Genomic DNA, 26620 nt, shown 5'->3' on the forward strand with positions numbered 1-26620 from the left:
ATTTTTTTCTGCTATTTTTAGATATTTATAAGTAACCTATATATTGGGAGAAAGCTGATAATAAGATTTGGTAATGTCAATTTCAGTGACTGTTTAAAGCTTAATGTAGTGATTTTAAATGGCACTTGGTTATAACAACAAAATCATGAGAAAGCTCAATCTATTACTGCAGCCTGTACTTAAATAACTTCCTTCTTATAACTTTTGGCATTTACTATCTTTGGTCGGAAATCCTTAAGGATATGTGATTCTCCCGTCTTCCTTAAGAGTCTTAGAACGAAAACCTTAAGTTCTAAAGTTTTAAAACATTGATTTTTATATTATGGTACATTCTGAGCCTCTGGTCTGAAGTTCCCAAACAGTGCTAGTAAATGTTTTAAAGTATTCTTTAATGAGATTAGTAGCTCATCAGGGCAAGAAGAGTGAGAGACAGTAAGACTTTTGGTAATTATACGACTATTTACAGATTAGGGTTGATGTGGTGAAATACGCTTTGCTTGTCTGGAAGTGCCTCCTCTGTTGGTCACCTTCTTGACTACCAGTAGCCAAGGGAGCCGTGGGATTCTGCAGCACTGAAACTGCTGACGTCTCTTAAAACAGGTGACTTTGACTCAAGGTATGATCCTTGTCTGCAGATGCTTGCTTTCGGTAGCTCAGCGTGAAATTTAAAGACAAAGACACAGGTAACAGAGAGTGAAGTGAAGGAGTGAGAAAACTGGAGACTTAAACTTTAGGTAAGTGCTTTATAAAATAAATGTGAAAGAGGTATTAAATTCATTCCATTGCAGTTCCTAGGGTTAAAAAAACAATGCTGTAAAAAATAGCAGCTGTCTGAACCAATGAATTCCTCATCTTGGAAAATTCCAGCAACTGCTGGATAAACACTTGTTGGGGATGATCTGGCATTGGGAGGGAGGTGACAAATTCACAATTCTATATATCTGTGAAGTAGAGAAAACAATGGGAGAAATTTTCAGAGGAATAGAGGGTAAGAGTTATTTAAATAATTTTAGCCTGGGTGCTTGTAGCAATTTTCATATGTGTTACTATGTCATATGCCACCCAGCAGTTACCAATAATAATATGAGGTAAGAATGTGGTAAAAAAATAAAAATATATTTTCCCATATGCTGTTTTTCAGCATTACCTCTAGGTAAAATACAGCAGAACAGCTGGTGTATTTTTTAAAAGTTTTTAACAGTTTTTTTTTTTTTTAACAGTTTTTCTATCTCCTATAAGATATGAAAGAGACACAATGAAATTTGTCAGTAAAATCTTTAGGAATATCTGCACATGTATATTTACATTCATTACATTCAGTTTGATAACACTAGTAGTTTCAATACAAATGCTATTAGAGAACTCAAATTTCAGACATGGTCATATATATATGCAATTTGAAGTTCTTTTATCTAGATACAGATCTTGATAGTGAATTTCTTGATGAAAGGTGTGCAGCTAGCTTGTCCCGGAACTCATGAAGATAATTATATTGCTGAAAAAAGTAAAGATACACTGAAATACATTGTAGAAAGCTAATTGCCAGAGTAGTCATGATACTAGTTGGAATCAGGAATCAAAATAATACTTGGTAAAAATGATTCTACATCCTTTTGGGTAAGGAGGTATTTACATCTTGGGGAAGTTTTATCTTCCAGTGAAGCTACGTACAGGGCTTCCTTCATGGCCCAGTGGTAAAGAATCCACCTACAATGCAGAAGACCCGAGGTCGATCTCTAGGTCAGGAAGATCCCCTGGAGGAGGGCATGGCAACCCACTCCAGTTTTCTTGCCTGGGAAATCCCATGGCCAGAGCAGCCTGGAGGGTGACAGTCCATGGGGTTGCAAAGAGTTGGGCATGACTTAGTGACTAAACAACAACAAAAGCTATATACAGTGTGAAAAACTTGCTTTAAAAATCTCGAAAAAATAGCAGCTATCATGAAATACAGATGAGCATTTTACGTCTGTAAAATCGTTTTTCCCTTTACTGGCAGGAGCAAACAAGATTAAACACATGAAGTGAAAGGGAAAGTCGATCAGTTGTGTCCGACTCTTTGCAACCCCGTGGAATTCTTTAGGCCAGAATACTGGAGTGGGAAGCTGTTCCCTTCAGGGGATCTTCCCAACCCAGGGATGGAAACCAGGTCTGGTATTCTCTTTCTAATGCATTTTCTCCTGGGGAGTAAGTCCACAGGGAAGGGCACTGTCTGCAGCAATTAACAGTACATTCAAGAAAAATCTATTTATTGGTTTACAGAAGCCTTAGTTGTCTGCTTTTTGTGATGATAAAATCATTTTGGAACAATTTTCATAATAGAAAATACTGAAATAAAATTACTAATCTTAACAGATAAGCAAAATAGATTCTTTAATTAATTCATTTGGAGTTTTAACAGCTGCCCAGAGGATATTCTTTCCCTGCCCCAAATCTCATTTTGTATTACTATTGAGAAGTTGGGCTTGCATACTGCTAACTTAACTTATATCAGCATAGAGCTGGAAAAACCATGTTTGCCCCAGAATGCTGAGGTGATAAATAGCCCATATTAATGTAGGGTTAAGATTAAAGATGCAAAACACTCATATACACACACATATACATTATGTTTGTCCATGTAATTTGTTCTTGTCAAAGAGACACTTGGGAATATCTTAAATTTGAAGCGTCATTTGATTTTGACAGGTAACAAGAGGGAGCTTCTGTTTTCAGAACCTGCTCCTCTGACTTAGTCCTAAAGCTGAGACCAGGTAACTGGGAAAGGAAGGCAAGTTAGCATTGTTGTTCTGTCACTAAGTCGTGTCCAACTCTTTGCAATCCCATGAACTGCTGCATGCCATGCTTCTCTGTCCATAACTATCTCCCTGAGTTTCCTCAAACTCATGTCCATTGAATCAGTGATGCCATCCAACCATCTCATCCTCTGTGACCCCCTTTCTCTTGCCCTCAATTTTTCTCAGCATTAGTCTTTTCCAGTGAGCCAGCTCTTCTCATCAGGTGGCTGAAGTATTGGAGCTTCGGCTTCAGCATCACCCCTTCCAATGAATATTCAGGGTTGATTTCCTTTAGGATTGACTGGTCCAAGGGACTCTCAAGAGTCTTCTCCAGCACCACAGTTTGAAAGTGTTAATTCTTTGGCACTCGGCCTTCTTTATGGTTCAACTCTCACATCCATTCCTGACTATTGGAAAAACCATCGCTTTGACTATACAGACCTTTGTCAGCAAAGTGATGTCTCTGCTTTTTAAAACTCTGTCACTGCTGAGTTTTCCAAAGTTTTAAAAAGCCGTGTCTAGGTTTGACATAGCTATTCTTCCAAAGAGCAAGCATCTTTTAATTTCGTGACTGCAGTCACCATCTGCATTGATTTTGGAGCCCAAGAAAATGAAATCTGACACTGTTTCCACATTTCCCCCATCTATTTGCCAAGAAGTGATAGGCTCTCTTACACCTTCATCAAGAGACTCTCTATAGTTTCTCTTCACTTTCTGCCATTAAAGTGGTATAACCTGCGTATCTGAAGTTGCTAATATTTCTCCTGGCAATCTTGATTCCAGTTTGTTATTCACCAGCATTTTGCATGATGTACTCTGCATAAATAAGCAGGGTGACAATATACAGCCTTGATGTACTCCTTTCCCAATTTGGAACCAGTCTGTTGTTCCATGTCCAGTTCTAACTTGCTTCTTTTCAGCATACAGGTTTCTCGGGAGGAAGGTAAGGTGGCCTGGTATTCCCATCTCTTTAAGAATTTTCCACAGCTGCTTGTGATCCACAGTCAAAGGCTTTAGCATAGTCAGTGAAGCAGAAGTAGATTTTTTTTTTTTTTTTAATTCCCTTGCTTTTTCTATGATGCAGTGTATGTTGGAGATTTGATCTCTGGTTCCTCTGCCTTTCCTAATCCAGCTTGTACATCTGGAGGTTCTGGGTTCACATACTGCTGAAGCCTAGCTTGAAGGGTTTTGAGCAAAATCTTGCTGGCATGTGAGATGAGTGCAATTGTATGGTAATTTGAACATTCTTTGGCGTTGCTTTTCTTTGGGACTGAAATGAAAACTGACCTTTTCCAGTCCTGTGGCCACTGCTGAGTTTTTCAAATTTGCTGGCATAATGAGTATAGCAGTTTAACAGCATCACCTTTTAAAGCTCAGCTGGGATTCCATTACCTCCACTAGTTTTGTTTGTAGTAATGCTTCCTAAGATCCACTTGACTTCACGCTCCAGGATGTCTGGCTCTAGGTGAGCACACCATTGTGGTTATCTGGGTCATTAATATCTTTTTTGTATATTTCTTCTGTGTATTCTTGCCACCTCTTCTTAATATCTTCTGCTTCTGTTAGGTCCATACCGTTTCTGTCCTTTATTGTGCCCATCTTTGAATGAAATGTTCCCTTGGTAACTCCAATTTTTCTTAAAAGAGATCTCTAGTCTTCCCATTCTATTGTTTTCCGCTGTTTCTTTTCATGGTTACTTAAGAAGGCTTTCTTATCTCTCCTTGCTATTTTCTGGAACTCTGCATTCAGTTGGGTGTATTTTTCTGTTGGCATGACAGATCTACAAATCAGTAATATCCTTGGGGCACTGCTACTCAGTGTTTTTGGTTTTAAAGAGAAAGTAAATGGAAAGATGTCACTTTGGTTAGTCACAGCAAAGGATAACTAGAATGACCTTACATTTTTTTTTTTCTATTAGTCATTCATCTGTGTTTGTTAAATGTTTAATGATACCATAAGAGGATCTTCGTGAGCTACTTTTAGGTCAAAAGTCTACCCAGGAAACTACCAATTTTATAGTAAAGATTGCCTCATTTTTCCAGGTGACAGAATTCATTCCCAGAACTGAATGGGCAAAACTGAAAAGGAATGGATCCTGGAAGAAGAAACTGGAAAGTTCACAATTTTTCATTATTTTGTTTGGAAAAGCTGAACTTATTTAAATGTAAATTTAAAAAGTCAAAATATAAACAGGTGATACATGGATAACAGGATGCTTTGGATTTTCATGGCCCCTTTGAGGACGTGTTGCACTGTGACAGTTCATCCCTAACCGCAGCCTCATGAGAACAGTCACCCTTCTTACTTTTATGGTCTGTATCGCCCCAGATCCTCTCAGGTCTCTCAGGCTGTCGATGGCTTGCTGTGGTGATACTGTGTCAGACAGGTATAAGAGGAGACAAGCAGCTACTAACAGAACATGAGAGAAAAAGCGTATATTACATATATTATAAACTGACGATGGGGTGCAACAGTTCATATTTAGTTTAGACTTCTGTTGTGCAGAAGACTGAGTTTGCTGTAATTGTTTGAAATGAACTAAGACTAAGACTTTTTAGTGTGTTTTTGATAGTTAAATTATGATTTTAAATGACTGCAGTTGAATTAAAATTTAACACTGGCTTCATTCTTTTTTATTAAAACTTTGAGTGATTAAAATTCATATCTCACAATTCATTCATCGAAAGTGTATAATTTAGTGGATTTTAGTGCAGCCATTGCCACAGTTTCAGAATATTTTCATTACCTCAGGAAGAAACCCTGTACCCTTTTGTTATCATCCCCCTATCACTCATCATCCTGTCACCCCTCCCCTAAGCAACATTTAATCTACTTTCTGTCTTTATGGATTTGCCTATTCTAGACATTTCAAATAAAGGGAATCATATGTTGTCTTTAGTGACTGACTTCTTTCACTTAGCATTATGTGTTCAAGATATTTACATTTGGTGGCATGTACTTCATTCCTTTTTTATAGCTGAATAATATTCCACTGTATGGCTATACATTTTGTTTATCCATTTGTCAGTTGATGTGGACATTTAAGCTTTTCCATTTTTTGGCTGTCATAAATAATATGGCTATAAATGTTCATAAGTTTTGTATGAACATGTTTTCATTTCTTTTGGATATATACCTAGGAGTGAAATTGCTGGGTTGGACAGTAACTCGATGGGTAAGGAGGAGAAGGGACTGCCTGGCTATTTTCCAAAGCAGCTGCACCATTTTTCATTCCAAGCAGCAGAGTAGTAAGTTTCCAGTTGTTCTACACCCTTGCCAACTCTTGCTTTCCATTTTTTGGATCATAGCCATTCTAATGGGTGTTAGGTTGTATCTCATTGTGGTTTTGATTTGCATTTCTCCGATAACTAAGATGTTGAGCATTTTTCTGTGTGCTAATTAGTGATTTGTGTATTTTGTTTGGAGAAATGTCTGCTCATATCCTTTGCCCAGTTTTTAACTGGGTTGTCTGTCTTTTTATTGAGTTGTAAGAGTTCTTTATGTACTCTAGGTAAGTCCCTTATCAGATACATGGTTTGCAAATGTTTTCTCCCATTCTGTGGGTTGTCTTTTCATCCTGATAGTATCTTTACACAAAAGTTTGTAATTTTGATACTGTCCAACACTAAAAGGAATAATTGTTATTCCCACTGTGTTACTTCATTAGCTATTTTTCCAACATACTTTTGAAAAGTTTAAAGTTACCATGTAACTAAGGTTTCTATGCTTATGTTACCCATGGATATTTAGAAGTTACTGTATCATAATACCTGCATAGGGAAGATATTAGAAAGTAAAACACAAGAATGCAGGTGCTAAGACACAAAAATTGTTTTCCAGAATCCTCTAAAACAATGCTGAAAACACCTCCCACTCCACTCTCACCCAAGATTTCTAAGGAACACTAAATGTAGGGCCTTAAATAATCCTTTGGGTCTTAGTAGACATATATTATGTTTTGTCTGATTTTCATACAAAGTGAGCATATGGCCCAGAAAAATAAGTTTTCCTACTTTGAGGTAAAAAACAAAAACTGAATAATGGAAATATATTTCTTACCAAGACAAGATCTCCCAAGTCCTCCATAACAGCTGAAAGGGAAATACAGTTTTGAAGTTTGTACATTTTTATTCCATCCCAACAATCATAACCAGAGACTTGCTCTTTCTGCCTTCTATTTCTAGTCTAATGCCTAGCACAGTGCCTTGTACCCATGGAGATTAATAAGTATCTTTGAATGAATCAGTCAAGAGCAAAGTATGCTTATGTATTTGCTGGGAGGTATTCTGTATACCTCAAAGGGCCAAGGAAAGCAAAACCTTTTTATTGACCTCTTGCAACATCTGGTAGTTCAGCTGGTAAAGAATCTGCCTGCAATGTGGAAGACCTGGGTTCGATCCCTGGGTTGAGAAGATCACCTGGAGAAGGGAACAGCTATCCACTCCAGTATTCTGGCCTAGATAATTCCATGGGGTCACAGAGTCATGAGCCACCTTCACTTTCAACATCTGAGGAGTGTAACATGTTACTAAATTGATAGAAATCAGAGTAGTTTTACCAACTGCCTCTATTTTTCTCTAAACAAAACCTTAGTAGTTTTGTTTATATGGAGACAAATCCATATAAATAACTCTTCAGTCATGTAATAAGAGTACAGAGGTCGTGCATCCTGTAGGTTTAGAGCTTGGGCTCCGGAGCCCCATGGCCTGGGGCTGAGAATCATGACTCTCACTTATTAGATGCGTCAGCCTCAGTTATTTAACCTCTCTGGCCTCAGGCTTTTCACCTATAAGATGGGGACAGCAACAGTATCTATGTCATAGTGAGGATTGAATGGGTAACATTTGTAAAGCTTACAACAGAGCTTGGCACAGAGTAAGAAAGAAATGAACATTAGCTGCTGTTATGTAGCATTGTGAAGAAATGAGCAGTTCTATGTAACTGGATTTTCTAGGAAAATGATCAATTTTTAAAGCAGTGAAAACATTCACTTTAATCAGTTTCAAAGATCCTAGAAAAGTGTATTAGACACTTCCTGACTTTTCTAAGAGAGTGTACTGATTCCATTTAGGTGCTGACAACTCATCAAGTCCATCAGTCACAGTGGTGTATACACAGACAGAACTGTGGATGTGTGTCCTGTGACCGGAGGAGACGGGATCAAACAGGTACTGACCCCTGGGTAGCTGATGAACTTGCTTTCTACAGTGTCCTGGCTATAGGCCTGTTTCAGAGATGAGGCTCTACTGTATAAAGACAGAGACTATTTCAGTGGCTTTCTGTAGGATTAAAAGGTACCACTTATAACTCTTGCTGCCTTTATCTTTCCTCCTCTGTTTGGTTGCTTCCTACTTATCCTTCAAAATCTAGCTCAAGTTTCAATTTCTGAAGTGCCTCTGTCCCCCCACAGAAAGCGCTGCCATTTTGTGTACTGCCGCGCATACATCTGTTTGAGTGTTACTACACCTGTGTGATAGCGTCAACTGTGGTTTCTTTGAGGGTGAAACTGCATCTCAGAGTGTATGCTTTGTATTCATAATATTTCATATACAATGCTTCATACACTGGGTTGAAGTGTGTCCCTGAAAAGATATGTACCTAATCTCTGGTACAATGAATTTGACCTTATTTGTAAATTTGGTTAGTTGCTCAGTCGTGTCTGACTTTTTGCAACCCCATGGTCTGTAGCCTGGCAGGCTTTTCTGTCTTTGGAATTCTCCAGGCAAGAATACTGGAGTGGGTTGCCGTTCCCTTCTCCAGGGGACCTTCCTGACCCAACGATTGAACCTGGGTGTCCTGTATTGCAGGTGGATTCTTTACTGTCTGAGTCACCAAGGAACCCCAATCCACTATGAGTGGCGTCCTTGTAAGAGGAAACTCCATATGAAAACACAGACACTCTGTCATGTGATGAGAGAGGCAGGGAGTGGAGTGATGCAATTACAAGCCAGAGTATGCCAAGGATTGCCAGCCACTACCAGAAGATAGGAACAAGACAGGAAGGAATCTACCCAGGGTCTCAGAGGGAGCATCGTTCTGCTGGCACCTTGATTTTGGACTTCAAGCCTTTAGACCTGGGTGGGAATAAATTTCTGTTTTTTAAGCTACCCAATGTGTGGTGCTCTGTTATAACAGCCCTAGGAAATGGTATAATACAATAGGCACTGAATTTATAAAGGAGCAAAAAAGTCCCAGGAAAGCAGTCAGGCAGCACAGATAGAAAACAGAACAGGAAAAAAATTTTACCAGATGCTGTTTCTGAGGAATAAACTCTAGAGCTGTCTAGCAATGTCGGCACTCAAGGATGGGAGAATGAATAGAAAATCTTCTTTGTCTGAACAAACATTAGTCACTGTAGGGACACTTTTGAAAAGTCTAGGATAATGAAAATTTCTAGTCATCAGATGCTTTATTTTATGGGAGCCTGAAGCATTTGACATAAGCAAGACTGCCCATTCACCTTTCCATCTTGTTTGTGTTCAAACATCAGAGCATTTGGTTTGCTGGAACCTGCTAGAGTAGAATTTTTTTAAGCTTCTCTAAACTGAGCTAGTTTGATTTCTAGTAATCTTTCGGCAGAAGCTTTCAAAGATTTGGAAAAAAAAAAATTACAGAATTTGTTTGAAAAATGGGTCCCAAAATTGTAAATTATTTTTTCACCAGCTCCATGTATCTAATGCTATTTTACTTAGACTTATCAGCAAATTTATCATAGATAACTGTATTTATTCTAAAATTTTGTTTCTACAGTTAGTACTAGATGAGAGGTGATGCTTTTCTATAGAGTAAGTTTGGAAACTGTAGTATATAAAATGACTTCTAGTATTTCTCCCCTGCTTTACAGTTCTCTACATCAGGGTTTAGTTTGGTGATAGACAGATGTGTGTTCCCAAAGACCTCTGTACTAGGTTGGCTTGTTTTTAAAAACATAAACTATTGGTGTGAAGCCCCAGAACTCTTGATCTAAGGCAAGAGAAGCTGGCTGGGCTTGCTCTTTCAGTAGGTGCCCTGAGACTGTGTTATTTGGTGTAGTTTGTATACTTTCTAGCCCACAGCAGTGACCTTAGAGCTTTTGAGGTATCTCACTACTTAATGTTCTATGTTGCTCCAGAAAGGATTACACAGACTAAGATACCAAAAAAGAAAAAAAAAATGCAATCACAAAGAAGGACTGGTTTTCTCTCTGTAGCTGGTTCCCCTCTGCTTTGTGGGGCTCACCTCTGGCGTAACTACGTTACTTTCCACGACACCACTTCGAGTCTTTGCAGTGCTACTGTCTACTGCTGATCGTCACTCTCTTCCTTTCTCCAAGCTTTTTTCTTCCTCCCTTTTTTCTCCCTTAATTCATTTTGTTTTATTTTAAACTTTGATACCAGTAGCTTATGTACAACCACTGACAAAAATTGCGAGTCTCTTTTCTCTTTCTTTCAGGTAGCAAATTCATATCATCAAATAAAATTTTCAAGTCCTGTTTTTAGGATTGCTCATGGGTTAGGGATGATTCCTTTGCTGCTAATGTTTTTAAAAATTGACTTTCTTGCTGTTGGAAGAAAGTAACTGAAAGGTCGACTGATAGTTAAGGTGGTGTTATGTAACAAGAATGACACCCTGACCTTTTTGGAAAGGATAGTGTCCCCAAATTATGAGTAAAGGTCTAAGGCAAAAGGAAAAAGAAAAAAAAAAAGCCTGTTACCCTAGTCTAAAAATTTCCCAATCTACTCATTCATTGTCCTTACTCTTCAAAAATCATCATGGCAAATATCTGAGTGCTTGCTCTGTGCCAGGCATTGTGCAGGACTTTTCATGTGTTACCTCCTTTAAATCTTTGCAAGGAAATATAAGGTAGGTAATAAGTGCATACGGATACAGTAATTTGAGAAATCATTTTTGACTGGGACATTTCTCACGTATTATATGGAGAAAAGGAGAACGTACTGTATTAAGGTTTTCCGGTTATTTTTAAGGCAAATTTCAAGCTCCTCCATAATTTCACAGCAGCTGGTGATGTCAGGAGTCCCTCCATCTGGAATTGGATGGTGATGAGTGATAATTCCATACTGATGGTAGAGATCCAAAAGGTTTGGAACTCTATATTTTGATAGTTCCCCTCTGGTGCAGAAAACAAATATGTCTTGTATACCATAGCTCTTTAGTTCTTCTGCCAATAGACCGAGATACACAAGGACACACATGGACAAAACATTACACATTTAAATACAGTCAAGTCAGGAGGGAAAATATGGAGTTAAGTCCCTTAAGCTGAACAAATAAAGTAAATAACAAATGATGACCTGTTAACTTTGAAGTCCTTATTGATAACCTAAAACAATGCTGATCTGTCTTCAAACTAGGGTAAAAAGTAACTACGTGCAAATAGGAATTAGAAACATCTGAACCAAAACATGATTAAAATGAGATCTGACTTTATAAGTCAAAATACCTTTTATTGGATTTTGAAATGTCAATTATGTTGCTGCTTTGAAAAATAATTTTTATAATAAATTCTGCTCTAAATTTTAAAACGTCTAATATTTCAAAATAAGAAGGAATGATAGCACATTTTCCCTGTTTTCTTCTCACCAAATCAACCTTGTTTGCTGTGTTTAAAACTATTTTGTTTCACCCTAAGCATTGTATATAAAATCTCCAGCATAGCCATGGTGCCTGAGCTCTTGTATTCTCTCTTATGTTTGCACTGTACCACACAATTATGCATTTAATTTTATGAACTAGGGTTTCAAGGAAATAAAAGCATTAGCTGTATGAAAATTATATGACCTAGTGAATTTCAGGGTAATGATATGAACCAAGCAGCAGTACTACACGTCATTCTATTTACTGGAGCTTCCTCATGGCAATGTTCACTACAGAGCGTTTGGTTCATAATGAATAATTCTGGCTCATCTGATTCCTCTTTTTCTCTCCCCGCTGACAAAATCCAAGGACATTTAGCTATTTAAGTACAAAGTACTTTTATCATGAAATGCTAAAGCTGTACTTGAATTATGGCTAGTCCATTTGAGATGTATTGTAAATGTAAAATACATATATGATTTCAAAGACCAAGTACAGTACAAAAAACCCCCTATGTCATTAATAATTTGTTTTATACTTAAAACCCACTGAAATGAGTTAACTTTACCTGTTTTTATTTTTTTAACATGGCCCCTAGAAAATGTCAAAGTACATATACGGCTTCTATTTGTGGCTCCCAGGATGTTTCTAAGGACAGCTGTTCTAGATAATACTATTATGCTTTTGTACTTGTAAAAGGGTTTAACATGTAGTTGACATACTTAACCATTTTTAGGAGAGTAGGTAATTTCCTATTTGCCTCTTGTACACATTGAATAATTTCTATTATTTAGGTTGGATTAGTAGATTTCAACTTTCCCAGAAAGGACTCTGAGGAAGGACACAGGAAGTGCTGCTAGGAGAATCTAGGTCTCCCCCTTCAAACACTGTTAGCTGTTTTGTATGTTGGATTCCATTTAAGATTTCATTGGAAGAAAAAAAGTTTTGGTAAAAAACTGGAAACTCCTTTCCAAATGAATAGGGCTTTCCAAAGTGTTCAAGATTGTTTCTTGAACCAATGATTTAAATGTTATTTTGCTCATGACATAAATGATTGTTCTGCAAATGGAAATTGCCTACCATGGTGGATATCTCTAGAGCAGAAAATCTTTACAAATACTGCAAGGGTCAACTAATCTATTAGTCTTTTAAGTCTTTTTTGGGAGGTAAATTAAAGAAAGTATATTAGCAAATTGATATTCTAGGATAACAAGGAAAGAACTTTGAGATTTATAAAATCTATAGTAATCAGAATCAAACAATATATACATTTTTGCTTTGGTTTATTATAAGGACATTGGTAGGACAAGTAAGCTTGAGATATTCCAGGTCAACCAGAAAAAAATATTTTGAAAATCTAAATTTTTAGTATCATGCAATTTATAAATGCCGAATCAGGGTAGATTATCTGTGTATTTGTAGGATTATTAAACTTCAGGCTATGAATATCTTTGGGCATGTGGAGATCAGATCCGATTCCATCTTTTCTACCTATACCCTGGTTCTATAAATTTTCCGTCTGGGATAGACAATTTCAATACTACCTCTGGGTTCCCAACTCAGGCTTAATTTCCAATACAGTCAAGTCTGCAAAGAACAGTATGTTAAAGTTCTAGGCATTGCAATTCCAGTTTTCTATTACATTACTTTTCTCCCTCCAACTTATACATTCTAACCTCAAAAACAATTTATGTGTACCAAATGACAACAATTAGTGAAAAACAGCACTATGTTCAGTACATGATAGTTCTCTTTGCTCTTCACAAATACATCTTCATATATTAGAATAAGTCTATAGTTTGAAACTTAATGAAATACTGAACATTTTTGTGAAAATTCAGAAGAGACTACAGTTTGTTCTTTATGACAAAGAGATTTTCAGTATTATTTTTTTAAAACCTGTTAAGATGGTTTTCTCATATTACACCTACCTGTATCTTTTTGGATATTTCTTCTAACATCTTTAAATTTGCAACCTGTAAGTAATGACAAGGCAAGTCAAAGAGTCAGTTTTTGGTCATAAATAACAAGTATATTTAAACACATATATAGCTACTGTAGAAAATCATTACACATGATCATTTATATGCACCAACTCCATTTTGAATGTGAATTTCAATTTCTTATCTTCTTAGGAATATAATTCCAGGGATTCAGATTTCTGTAACAAGAACCTGGCTATAGTCTTTAGCCTCACGTTGTACTCCCATGTTACATTTAAGATAGGTAAATCAGAAATGTAGACCTGTGAATGTGGAGTTGGAGGGCTGAAGAATAGACGTATGTTCCTTTATCAGTAGCCCACCAACAGGGTTTCCAGAACTGAGTTCCTATGCTGATAGTCTGTGAAATTCTCTTACTCTTCAGTACCGAGAATGATGTGCTAGTTGACACAAAAATTATTTCTAATAGATGAGTAGTGTCACCTACCTGGAAGAGCACATAAACCAAGAAACTGAGAACAATTCACTCGTGACAGGGGTAGCCTGAAAGGAAGAAAACTTTATCAAGTTCAATTTAAAGTCATAGATGGACATTTACATAAACATGTGTGCTGGGCCCTGAACAGAGGTGTTTTAAAGTTTTATAGCAGTCACAAAACAAAAATTCACAGTTAAGTATCAATGTGTTCACCATAAAAAGGCTTGGAAAGACTAGGAGTTTTAAAATAGGGATTTATCATTTGCTTTGTTGAATTTAAGTCTTAAAAGTGGCAAACTTATTTAAACTAACTTAAAGATAGTAATGCCAAGATTACCTACAGCTAGTATAAACTGTACTTAAGTTACCCTGCAGTATGTTACTGAGATATTTTGTATTAGTTAATCTTAGGTAATAAGCTGAAAATGAGCATTTTGACCATATCATCTCCAGATTTCTGTACAGGACTTCCTTAAATAGATACAATTTCATAGAATGAAAACCACAGGCCACCTATTCTTTGTCGTAATGGATTTTGGTTAAAATGAAATAATTCCAAGAAATCCTATTCCCAGTTTGCAGTACTCAGGGACAAAGGAGGCAGAGGCTTACCTTGTCTGCAAAAGAGATGAGTTTAGAGGAAAAGAGGGGGCATCATATAAATACTAACTGACTTTGAAAATTAGATAAATTTTTGAGTCTGAAGGGGGTTTAGAAAGGGAAATGAAAAATAATTGCTTTTGATGGCAGAATAAAATAACTATAGGGCCAACACTTTTTCCCTCTTGATAGATTATTACATTTACAAGGATAAGAGGAAGCATTTGATTGCTGGTTGTAGAGAATCTGATGTAAGTCACTGCTAAGATTTAGAAGCTGATTTTCTATAAAAACATTTGCTTGTTATTGTATCTATGGTAATATGGCTTTTATCTTAAACAGGGTCTGCTGGTAGATGCACTACTGTGGCAAGTAGTTCTGGATTTGAATAAAGGATAACATAGAATATCTCATTCTATATTTCACACACTATTCCTTTGTCATGAAAGAATAAGAAGGTTTTGGTACTAAATGGGAGGTCATTGCAATCTTAACTCATTTCTATTATGGTTTTCTCAATGAATAAGGAAGGAACTCCCACCACTCCCACCTCCCCCCTTCCAAAAAATCTTATTCTGTCATAGATATAAAAAGAATTATATAATCATCAGAAGAAAATCATTTACAATATATAGACTAAATTGTACAAAGATTATGTTGTATACATCAAATATTTTAGCTCATTAACTCTCAGAAATGTTAACATACCATGATATCTGAATTGGAGTCTGTTCATCTTCAACAGGCTCTTCATCTGATGAGTCAAACTCACTTGTTTGCATTGAACTAGGCTTCAAAAGAAATCAATTATTTTAAATAACTGTAAAGAATATTTGCATATAGTTTTAGCAAAACAGCCTTGCTTAAACACACACTGAGGCATATTTGTAATTTATTCAACCTGGAATATCAGAGATCAGTAATATCAATAATAAACTATTGCTGTTTACCATCCTATTAATAATTACAGGATTACGCAGTGGAAAGAGTGTTGCAGTGGGAACCAAGAAGCCTGTTGTCTGGTCTTGACTCTGCCACTTACTGCATAAGCTCAGACAAGTGATGTCAGTTTCTACTGGATCTCAGTTTTCCAAAACTATAAAGTGAGGATATTTATTCATTCACTCACAAACACTTCTTGGACACTTTGATTTGCCAAGCTCTGGAGATGCAAAGATCCATGAACTAAATAGCCTGCCTTCAGTATAGTTGGAGAGACAATGTGTACATAGATTCAAGAAAGTTAGAAGTGCTAAAATGGAAGCATAAACTATGACCTTGAGAGCAGAGAAGGTAGTGACTGCTTAGGGAGCTGGAGAAAGCTTCACATAAGAGAGATCCATTAGTTGGATTTTGATGGAAGAGCAGGTTTTCAGGCAGATAGAGAAGTTAAGGCAATTAAGACAAAAAACTAAAACCGCATGTGCTTGTGTACAGTATAGTCTCTCAGCATCCGAGTGGGGACTGGTTGGTTCCAGGAGCAACCCCACCCCCCCACCGCCCCACCCATACACACATCATGGGTTCCAAAATCCCCTGATGGTCAGTTCAGTTCAGTCGCTCAGTTGTGTCTGACTCTTTGCAACCCTATGAATCACAGCATGCCAGGCCTTCCTGTCCATTACCAACTCCCAGAGTCTACTCAAACTCATGTCCATCGAGTCGGTGATGCCATCCAGCCATCTCATCCTCTGTTGCCCCCAATCCCTCCCAGCATCAGTCTTTTCCAATGTGTCAACTCTTCGCATGAGGTGGCCAAAGTATTGGAGTTTCAGCTTTAGCATCATTCCTTTCAATGAACACCCAGGGCTGATCTCCTTCAGAATGGACTGGTTGGATCTCCTTGCAGTCCAAGGGACTCTCAAGAGTCTTCTCAAACACCACAGTTCAAAAGCATCAATTCTTGGGTACTCAGCTTTCTTCACAGTCCAGCTCTCACATCCACACATGACCACTGGAAAAACCATAGCCTTGACTAGATGGACCTTTGTTGGCAAAGTAATGTCTCTGCTTTTTAACATACTATCTAGGTTGGTCATAACTCTCCTTGATGGTCAAGTCCCTTACAAAAAAACAAAATGGTACAGTTGGTCCTCTGCATCTGTGGATACTGAGGGCTAGCTGTATTCAGGAATTGTGACATCAGAGCAGAGGAGAGGAAGCTAAAGAAGTAGCTTTCTCATTTCTCTAAAGATAACCCCCATACAGCCTAGTAGTTTGACTGGGGAGCAGGGTGGGAAGTATAGATGCAATAGCCTGCCCCTAACTTCGTGAATGACTGAACTAGAGAGATTGAGATAGACTTTGTGTGCTAATCTAAGAAGTCAAAACTCAATTGTGTGAGAAGAATTTCTACATGGAAGATATGTTATAAGACCAATAAAAAACACACCTTTCTTCTACTTCCTAGTTGGAGCCAACTGAGGGATGAGACACTGGAGAGGCATGGAGATCAATATGTCAGTTTTATTACAGAGGGTGAGATGGAGGATGGGCTTTAAGCCCATTGAGGTCAAGTGGACTTGTCAATTCTTCACTTCAGAATTGGACTTATCCACTCAGGCACTGGCAGTGATGGACAATTCAGCTCCCCTCCCCCACCCTGTGGCAGACAGCACCCTAGAAAGTACTCTCTGCGAAGAGAAGGGAAGGAAAGAATGAGTTCCTTGAGTTCAGCTCCTCCCAAACAGGAATCAGATCATTCACTCTCTCCCTTCTGGGGACAAGTGACAGCTGATGTCCCTCCACGTGGAAACACAGGGATTAGCAAGTATAACCGCTTAATGTCTTTTCTAGCTCTGAAGCTATATTCTAGAATGGTCTTGTTTGTTACTACAAGATCACATTACAGAGTCAATTTAGGCTGTGGATTTGAGTTGCTCTGGATCTATCTGTATTGTTATTGTCAAGTCAACGCAAAGGGAGACCCTTCAGGGGGTTGTCAACCCTGTGGTAGGTGATGTGAGTCAGGTGGGGTTTCTGGTCCTTAAGCCTGCTTTTTCTTTCTTTCTCTTTAAGGCAGTTTTGGTGATTTGAGTTTCAATTTATGTGACCCCTTCACTCAGGCTTTCCCACCCAGGTTTACAAATCCTAACAGAGCTGGACGTTTCTGCTTCCTTGGGCCCAGAGATTCTGAACGCCAGGGAAAGGGAAGCAGTGCCTGGTGGCCCAGTGGCATGGTGACAGTCGTGACACACCCACAAGCGGGGTTTGTTAATCATCTTTCATAAAGTTTTCCCCGTCAGCGGTGAGGACTGTTCTCAGGGGGCCCAGGCAGCCCGGGATATGCTTTGGAACTGGGGTATCAGGCTGAATGATGCACGGAGACACAAGCTCTCTACGCCTCAGTTTCCTTCTTAAAATGGGACTCAGCCCTTTCTGGCAGGGCTGTCGCGAGGCTTAGGAGATCCTGTATGCGACAGCTCACAGCCCTCAACAGGCGCGTAGCGAATGTCCATCTTCCCCTGGCCAGCCACCTACCCTGTTCCTTTCTGCCAGACTCGCAGGTCCGGGGATAGCACCGCCTCCCCTAGCCTGGACAGTTACTGCGAGAGTTGTGCGGCGGCCAGGCCCGGGCTGTCCCCGGGCTCAAGAACTGGCCTCAGGACCGCTCCCATTCCTGCGGCTCCGTTCCTCCAATCCCCGGCCCCACTCACCGGCTTCATTGCGGGCCACCCCACGTCCAGATCGGCCACCACCTCCCTTAGGCAGCACCGGTATCTCAGCCTCCGCCCCGAGCCGAGCCAGCCCCTCTACTCAGCTCATTGGTACATCCTTCTGTGAGGTGGGGCGAAGCGTCTTCTTAAAACCAATCGGACCCCCACTTCCTGTTTCTTACTCCGCCCCCGGGCGCCCTGGCTTGGCCTCTAACCGCTCATTGGTTCGTAGGAGGCCTTTGAAAGACGCGCGGGAGGAGAGCCGTGCTGAACGTTGATTGGCTGGGAGGGCTCTCTCCTCCCGCCGGTTGGAAGCGTAGAGGGGGCTGGGAAAGGGGCGGAGCGATATCGTTTAAAGGCAGCCCAGGGTGGAGTGGGGATGTTGGAAAGTGGGGCTTCCTCTTGGCAGAGTTCTAAGGTGGTACCGAGTACGGAATTTTGTTTGTTTTCTTAATTTTTTTAAAACTTATTTTTTAAGGACATGGTGGGGAGCATTGGCCTGAGGCATCTTGTGAAAACACACCACATCCTACAGACTTTATAATTATGGTATGTCTCGTCTATGGGGTCGCACAAGGTCGGACACGACTGAAGCGACTTAGCAGCAGCAGCAGTCCTACAAATACTGTGGAAATTGCCCAAACCCAGAATATAAATATACTTTGTATGTTTGATATTTTATGTTCCTTAGCATTCCAGGATATAGACAGGTTAAGATGTAGATCAACCTTCCTGTTCATGAAATATGAATGAAATAGTATGTTATGAAGGGGAGATTAAAAGTCTCCAGATGGTTTGTCAATTTTTCTAAATAATTGGCTCTAATCTTTAAAAAACGTGTTCAATTATTCTCTCTTACATTCTCCAGTCCCCATTTAGTTTGTTGTGGGGAAGAAGGTCACCTGGAGCAGTATTACCGGCAGATCTGACAAAAATACGCAGAACTTTCAGAGGCCTGACTCATGTTATGGAAACCAGTGGGAGGAGAGCTATTGAGAAGAATTCTTTAGTAAAGAAGGTAGCACAGTTTGACTTAGAGACTGTATTAGGGTTCTCCGGGGAGGGGGGATAGGATATGTACGTAAAGAGATTTATATTAAAGAATTGGCTCTCACAACTGTGGAGGCTTGGCAAGTCAAAAGCTGATGGGAGATGCTAGGGGGAATGGAGACTCAGGAAAACGTTATGGTTGTAGTTCAGAGGCAGTCTGCTGTAGAACCAGGACTAGCTGATGCTGCAGATGAAGGCCAAAGCCCATTTGCTGCAAAATGTTTACTTACCTTCTTGTTCAGGCTTTCAGTTGATTGGATGAGGACCGTCCACACTATAGAGCAGAATCTGTTTTCCTCAAAGGCCACCAATTGAAATGTTAACCTCATCCAAAAACACCCTCACAGAAACATCTTGAATACATTTTGAGCAGCTATTTAGGCACAATAACCTATCCAAGTGACACATAAAATTAGCCATCACAGATAGGTTGGACTTGATTCGTTCATTTATTCAGTAAATATTTATTGGGCACCCAGGTCCTATTCAAGGTACAAAGAATACTTGAGTGAACTAAACAAAGTCCTTGATGTTATGGGGACTCACCTGCTATTGGGGGAGATGTCAGGTTGTGATATGTGCTATGAAGAAAAATTAAAACAAGTGGAGTCTGATGAGGATGCTAGATGGAAAAGTCAGGGAAGGCATTTTTGAGATGTTACTTGAGAAACCCAAATGAAGAGAGAGAGTGAACCATATGAATATTTAGAGGGAGAGTTTTCAGTCTGTCTGAAGAGGAGGAGGTGCAAAGGCCCTCCTTCGGAGGGTCCAAAGGAGGTGGGAATATGTTGTTGCTGCTGCTGCTGCTAAGTTGCCTCAGTCGTGTCCAACTCTTTGTGACCCCATAGACGGCAGCCCACGAGGCTCCCCAGTCCCTGGGATTCTCCAGGCAAGAACACTGGAGTGGGTTGCCATTTCCTTCTCCAATGCATGAAAGTGTAAAGTGAAAGTGAAGTCGCTGAGTCTTGTCTGACTCTTAGCGATCCCATGGACTGTGGCCCACCAGGCTCCTCCATCAATGGGATTTTCCAGGCAAGAGTGCTGGAGTAGGGTGCCATTGCTTTCTCCGGGGAATGTGTTAGGTGTGCTCAAAAAACAGCAAGGAGACGAGTATGGGAGAAGCTGATTGAGTGAGGCAGGCAATTAAGCAGGGCCTTGTGGGCGGCTTACGAGCCTCTTTTCTGAAGCATTCTGAGAGGGTTTAAGGAAAGATTGGGACCTGGGTTTCAGGTACTTTCGGGGTGGGCTTCAGGATATTTGATACTCCTTCATTCCCTAATGCTCACCTTCTTTCCACTTCTCCCAGTGTTGTCTCCACAGATCTCTTTATTCTTCAACATCAGACACTTCTCAGACCTTTACCCCTCCCCCAACCCTTGGAATTAGTGAAACCCCAGTCCTTTTGATCGTGAAGGGACATGCATATTCTGCCACGTGTGGCCTCCGCTGGATATGAACATAGTCTCAGTCTGTTCTAGCTCTTGCTGATTCTGCAAGAGGAGAGGATGAGCTCCAGTCTCATGGTAGGAAGAGGGTGGGATGTGGAGGGCTGAAGTAAACTGGGAGTGTTTCAATTTCTGTTTGTTCTTTTCACCAGCAGTGCCAGTCTAGGGTTTCTCTTTACCCAAACACATCTCACCTCTGTGATGTAGGGTTTTCTTTTTTTCCCTTTTTTCTAGTCCAGGGTCTGTAGACTATAGCCCATGAACCAAATCTCACAGGCCTGTTTTTATAAATAAAGTTTTATTAAAACACAGACACACTCATCGTTTAAGTATTGTCCATGGCTACTTTTGCACTACAGTGGTAAATTTGAGTAGTTGCTACAGGAACTGAATGGCCTGAAAAGCCTAAAATATTTACCCTCTGGTCCTTTATAGAAAATATTTGCCCACCCGAGATATAGTCTACGACATGTTGTGTTGTTCAGTTGCCAAGTCGTGTCCTACTCTTCATAACCCTATGGACAGCAGCACACCAGTCTTCCCTGTCCCTCAGCATCTCGTGGAGTTTGCTCAAGTTCATGTCCATTACATCGGTGATGCCATCCAACCATCTCATCCTCTGTCATCTTCTTCTCCTTCTGTCCTCAATCTTTCCCAACATCAGGGTTTTTCCAATGAGTCAGCTTTTTGTATCAGGTGGCCAAAGTATTGGAGCTTCAGCTTCAGCATCTGTCCACTCAGTGAGTATTCAGTGTTGCTTTCCTTTAAGATTGACTGGTTTGATCTCCTTGCTGTCCAAGAGACTCTCGAGAGTCTTCTCCAACACCACAGTTCAAAAGCGTCAGTTCTTTGGTGCTCTGCCTTCTGTACGGTCCAGCTCTCACAACCATACACGATCACTGGAAAGACCACAGCATTGACTATACAGACTTTTGTTGGCAAAGTGATGTCTTTGTTTTTTAACACACTGTCTAGGTTTGTCATAGTTTTCCTGCCAAGAAGCATTTGTCTTCTAATTTCTTGGCTGCAGTCACCATCGGCAGTGATTTTAGAGTCCATGAAGGGGAAATCTGTCACCGCTTCCACCTTTTCCCCTTCTATTTGCCATGAAGTGATGGGACCAGATGTCATGATCAGCTCCCTCTGTTTCATTACTATGCTAAAGCCTTTGACTGTGTGGATCATAACAAACTGTAGAAAACTTTTAAGAGACAGGAATAACAGACCATCTTACCTGTCTCCTGAGAAACCTGTATGCCAGTCAAGAAGCAACAGTTAGAACCCTGTATGGAGCAACTGACTGCTTCAGAATTGAGAAAGGAGTTCAACAAGGCTGTTTATTGTCACCATATTTATTTAACTTATACATAGAGCACATCATGAGAAATGCCAGGCTGGATGAGTTAAAAGCTGTAATCAAGGTTGCTGGGGGGATATCATCAACCTCAGATATATGGATGATACCACTCTAAAGGCAGAAAGTGAAGAGGAACTAAAGAACCTCTTGATGAGGGTGACGGAGGACAGTGGAAAAGCCAGCTTAAAACTAAATATTAAAAAAAGAACTAAGATAGTCTATGAGAGGAATGTAGATTCCTGTAAGATGATTTTAACTCTGCTTCTTGCAAAGAAACAGTCCTGGTCTCATGCTAAACCATTCTCCTCTGCTCAGCTAGGTCCCTTCATTATGGAGGGTCCCACATAAACTGATGAGGTCTCTGGTTGAACTATCTGGTTAAATGGCATTGTAGGAAACCTAGTTTTTCTCTAATCCCCAAGATTCTCCCTGAAGAGGATAAGTGGGAGCTGAACTTCAGCCAGCCACACCTGCAGTCGTCAGTTAATTTTTGCTGTGTGATTCATGACTGTTAACAGAAATGTATGTGGTCAAAACAATGTGGAAGATTTATCTAAACTATCAGAGAGAAAAGTGTTAACATATGTTCATACACAGATGAGTATTTTTAGAAAAGCTCAAAGAGAAATGAAACATGATTACCATCAGAGATTACACTTGGGTGTGTTAATATGTTTTATACATAAATCCATATTTTAGAAGTATTTTATTATTAATGGTAATGGATTTGACACACATTTGACATGTGTGTTAGGGAGAAATCTTAGAGTTGACTGCAACTTGGAGAGAACATACTTTCCCATTCTTGACATGTCAAGTTTAAAATTTCCCTTGTGATGACCATTGGGTACTGTTTATGACATCTATAGTAGGCATATTTTGTTTTCCCATTGCTTCTCCCTTTGGTAAGTTGCTCCTGTCTCATTTCATGTGGTTTTATTTGGCATGTGACTGAGATTGATCCATAAATTTACCCAATTCCCTGCTTTTGAAATGTGCTGGAGAAGACTCTTGAAAGTACCGTGGACTGCAAGGAGATCAAACTAGTCAATCCTAAAGGAAATCAACCCTGAACATTCATTGCAAGGACTGATGCTGAAGCTAAAACTCCAATATTTGGCCACCTAATGCGAAGAGCTGCCTCAATGGAAAAGACTCTGATGCTGGGAAAGATTGAGGGCAGGAGAAGAAGGAGGCAACAGAGGATGAGATGGTTGGATGGCATCACAGACTCAATGGACATGAGTTTGAGTAGTGAAGGACACTGCAGGAGATAGTGAAGGACAGGGAAGCCTGGTGTGCTGCAGTCCATGGGGTTGCAAAAAGTCAGACACAACTTAGTGACTGAAAAACCTCCGGTTACAGTTAGTGGTTCAAGGAAGGCATGTGACCCAAACTGGAGGATCCTTCCTTGTCTTGTGCACTTTGGTTGCTGGTATTCTTATTTTCTTCTTTACCTTCCTAAGGTCTCTGTTTTATCCCAGAATGATACTGGGTTCTAATTTACAGTGGATAACTGGAGTAGGTTGTAAAGCATATTTTAAATATTATTTAAATTTTAAAATGCTCTTGCATTTTATAATGGGAATGGATACAACAATTTCACTCATTCCACAGACTCTTCTGCACTGTGAGTTTGCCATTCTCCATCACCAAGTGGAGTATAATACTCTTCCTTTTACATATGGGCTGGCCTTGGGGACCAGTTTGACTAGTAGAATGTACCAAAGTGATAAATGATAAGCTTGATAAAATTGCAACTTTGTGTATCCAGCACCCAAATCAGCAAACAGAATATTACCAGCCCCCAGAAGTCTCCTTTGTGTCCCTGTCCACTAACCACTTCGAAGGTCACCTCTGGTTTGACTTCTTAGACTATTCCTTAATTTTTCTTCCTTGCAAATTACATACAAGTGGCATCTTTTGTGTCTGGCTTCTGTTGCTTAACTTTGTGTTTGTGAGATTTACTCATGTTGTGGTATGGGATTGTAGTTGTTCATTCTCATTAAAAGATGCTTGCTCCTTGGAAAAAAAGCTATGACAACCCTAGACAGCATATTAAAAAGCAGAGACATCACTTTGCCAACAAAGGTCCATATAAAGTCAAAGCTATGGTTTTTCCAGTAGTCATGTACAGATGTGAGAGTTGGACCATAAAGAAGGCTGAATACTTTGGCCACTTGATGCGAAGAGCTGACTCACTGGAAAAGACCCTGATGCTGGAAAGACTGAGGGCAGGAGGAGAAGGGGATGGCAGAGGATAGGATGGTTGGATGACATCATCCACTCAGTGGACATGAGATTGAGCAAATTCGCAAATTCTGGGATATGGTGAAGGACAGGGAAGCCAGGCGTACTGCAGTCCATGATGTCGCAGGGAGTTGAACATGACTGAGCAACTGAACGACAACTGTTGATAGACACTGGGTAGTTTCCAGGGCTGCAGTATTATAAATAGTGCTGCTATAAACATCCTTGTCCACGTCTTTTGGTAAACATATGTACATATTGCTGTTGGGTGTGTAATAGGAGTGGAAGCGCATACGTTCATCCTTATTCAGTATGGCTAAATAGTTTTGTAGAGAGGTTGTATCACTTCACACTTCCACAAGCTGTGTTAGAATTTTAGGTCAACATTTTGGCCAACATTTAGTATTGCCTCTCTTTTTCATTTTAGCTGTTCAGTGGGTACTAATTTCAAATTTTCGAAAGACTAACACTAATTGGTTAGATATCAGAGAATATCAGTAGATGCCATTCTTTAAGAGGTAGAAAAATTTCCATAAATTTCAGAAAATGTTGGAAAATGTTTCTGTATTATGTGTTCGTTACCATGTGTAAATATTTTGTGCATTATTTTATAAACATCCATATCATTTCAATGTATATATTTTGGGGGTACATGGCTACTTTAGACCATAAAACTATGATGTGAACTGAGTGGCCCCAAATTAGGGAGGTTCCCAACTTTAGGCACCATCAGTGAGCACCTCATCCACAAGCTTGGGGCTAAAATTAAAATTACAGTAACCAACCTTTATGGAATAATATTTCTCTGATTCCTGGTCTATCTCCTCTATGAAACTGCAGCCCCTCTCTGTTTCCCATACTAGTTCAGTGTGTGCTGATGGATGATGTCCCATATGCTTAGAGAGGCAAGAGCAAGGCACCCGTTGTCTTTGGCTCTTCTGCTCACCCTTGTTTGTCACTTTGGGTCACGGCTCAAACCTGGAGCAGCTGCCATGCTGACACCCACCGAAGGTTCTGGGACTACTGCTGACACTGATGTCCCACCCATCTGCGCTGCCATCCACTGGAGACACCCATCTCTTGCTGAAATTGCTGGCGCAGGACTTTGCTAACACTTCCACTTCCCGTGGAGATTTTAATGAAACAGCTCCTTTTAGTTTCACTGGCTGTATAGGACGTTCCAGGTGGCCAACACTGGGCAGTCCTCAGAATCGTCCCTCCCCTCTGGCTCTGTCTTGATGTCATTACCCAAGTTGTGTACTTTGACTTTCTCTTCCCTTAGTCCTCTGGAACCCTCTGGCCTCTCTGGGAAACAGTCCTGGCAAGATTATCTACCCTCCACCAGCTGTGCCTGGGCATGTCTGAGTCCCGATGCTTTGTCTCAAGCTGGGGTGACTGCATGACTGAGTGGCCTGGCTTTGTCCGGGTTTATGACTGTGGGTTGCCCTGGAGTAATTATTAATAGCTCTCTCTTTGACTTTCAAAAGTGTCCAGGGTGGGGTAGTAAATTATATGGACACCCTCTCTCCAGCCCATCTTTAGAAAAGTTTTTCAGAGGCAAAACCACATCAAGATCACATTTCAGAACAGTCAAGAAATAGAATATGTAGAAAAGCATTTTGAGTCTGAAGGCTGGTGTGGCATTGTAATGCCAGCCTAGCTCACTGCCCCTGCTTTTCCTCTCAGCCCCAAGGCTGGCAGCCACTTGGCTCCACCTACAGGCCAGTTTCTGCTCTGTCTTAGATGGTTTCTTCTTTTCAGAAGAAGCAGGAATAAAGGCTCTGAAACTCAGTTGGAAGTTAATACTTGTGGTTGAGGGTCCACCCAGCATGGCTTGGGCCCAATTTTCCTAATCTGGCTTTTGCTGTGTTCCTGAGACAGTTTCTATTTTGATCTTATCTTAGTTTTGAATGGAGCCCTAATTATCTCTTGCGTTTTCCCCTGTCCCTGGCCTGCCCTGGACCTGGACTCTGGCTCCTGACCCTCAGTCACTTGGATTCTGCTGTCCATGGCCAGCTTTATCAACACAGTCCGTCCTACCCTTTGCCTGCCTGTACTCCCACAGTGTACCTGCTCGTTGGAAACCATTTTGTAACCTCTGGTTGTCCTTGCATGCTGGGTTCCCACCAGGAAGGTGGGGTGCTCTAGCAGGAAGGGCGAGGGCCTTGAAGTCAAAAGACCTGGATTCAAGTCCTAGTTCTGCAATGAGCTGAATGCGCTTGGACAAATCACTTCACCACCTGACTCATCTGCAGCATGTGGAATGAAATCGCTACTTGAAAATGACTGAATTGACTTCTGAGATCAGAGAGTTTCCTAGTGAGTTTATTTGGTTATGAATCAGTTATCTAAGGCTGGAATAATCTTTGGGAAATCAGATTTCTGAACTTGAAAAATTAAGGATCAACATAAAAGAAGCCAGGAAGAGAGCCTAGAACAGTTGGCCAGATCTTCCATCGTCATGTTAGGAGAAAGTTTGGCCAACTCCTGTCC

General features: G+C 40.2%; 1 protein-coding gene and 1 long non-coding RNA gene across 21 annotated transcripts in view; one reads left to right on the top strand and one right to left on the bottom strand.

The window, feature by feature from the left end:
* Positions 1-372: 372 nt before the first annotated feature.
* On the bottom strand, positions 373-18114 carry CDKN3 (cyclin dependent kinase inhibitor 3). Of its 17 annotated transcripts, none has more exons than XM_086320612.1 (8): positions 18026-18114; positions 15078-15160; positions 13779-13834; positions 13280-13324; positions 10710-10932; positions 6834-6865; positions 5080-5183; positions 373-941 (listed from the first exon to the last, which is right to left on the bottom strand). In XM_086320612.1, exons 1-8 carry the CDS (start codon positions 18032-18034, stop codon positions 849-851), a joined length of 645 nt encoding a protein of 214 aa, XP_086176738.1. In that variant the 5' UTR covers positions 18035-18114; the 3' UTR covers positions 373-848. The 17 variants fall into 17 exon arrangements, with proteins under 17 accessions (XP_086176738.1, XP_086176748.1, XP_086176747.1 ...); XM_086320622.1 differs by having other exon boundaries at positions 730-941; positions 5080-5180; positions 10710-10797; XM_086320621.1 differs by having other exon boundaries at positions 730-941; positions 10710-10797.
* Positions 479-26620, top strand: part of LOC147364329 (uncharacterized) — a 33200-nt gene continuing 7058 nt past the window's right edge. Inside the window, exons 1-4 of one of the 4 annotated variants that reach the window (XR_015134366.1) lie at positions 479-616; positions 4817-6022; positions 7846-7942; positions 8582-8881. This is a non-coding gene — a long non-coding RNA (uncharacterized LOC147364329). Of the gene's footprint in view, positions 735-4816; positions 6023-7845; positions 7943-8581; positions 8882-26620 lie in introns of those variants that run through there. The other 3 variants (XR_015134364.1, XR_015134367.1, XR_015134365.1) reach the window with 3 other exon arrangements.

The sequence above is a fragment of the Bos grunniens genome, chromosome 10, assembly GCF_055505025.1.
Source record: "Bos grunniens cultivar Pamir isolate PY7600 chromosome 10, Bosgru_T2T1.0, whole genome shotgun sequence".
Classification (NCBI taxonomy): Eukaryota; Metazoa; Chordata; class Mammalia; order Artiodactyla; family Bovidae; genus Bos; species Bos grunniens.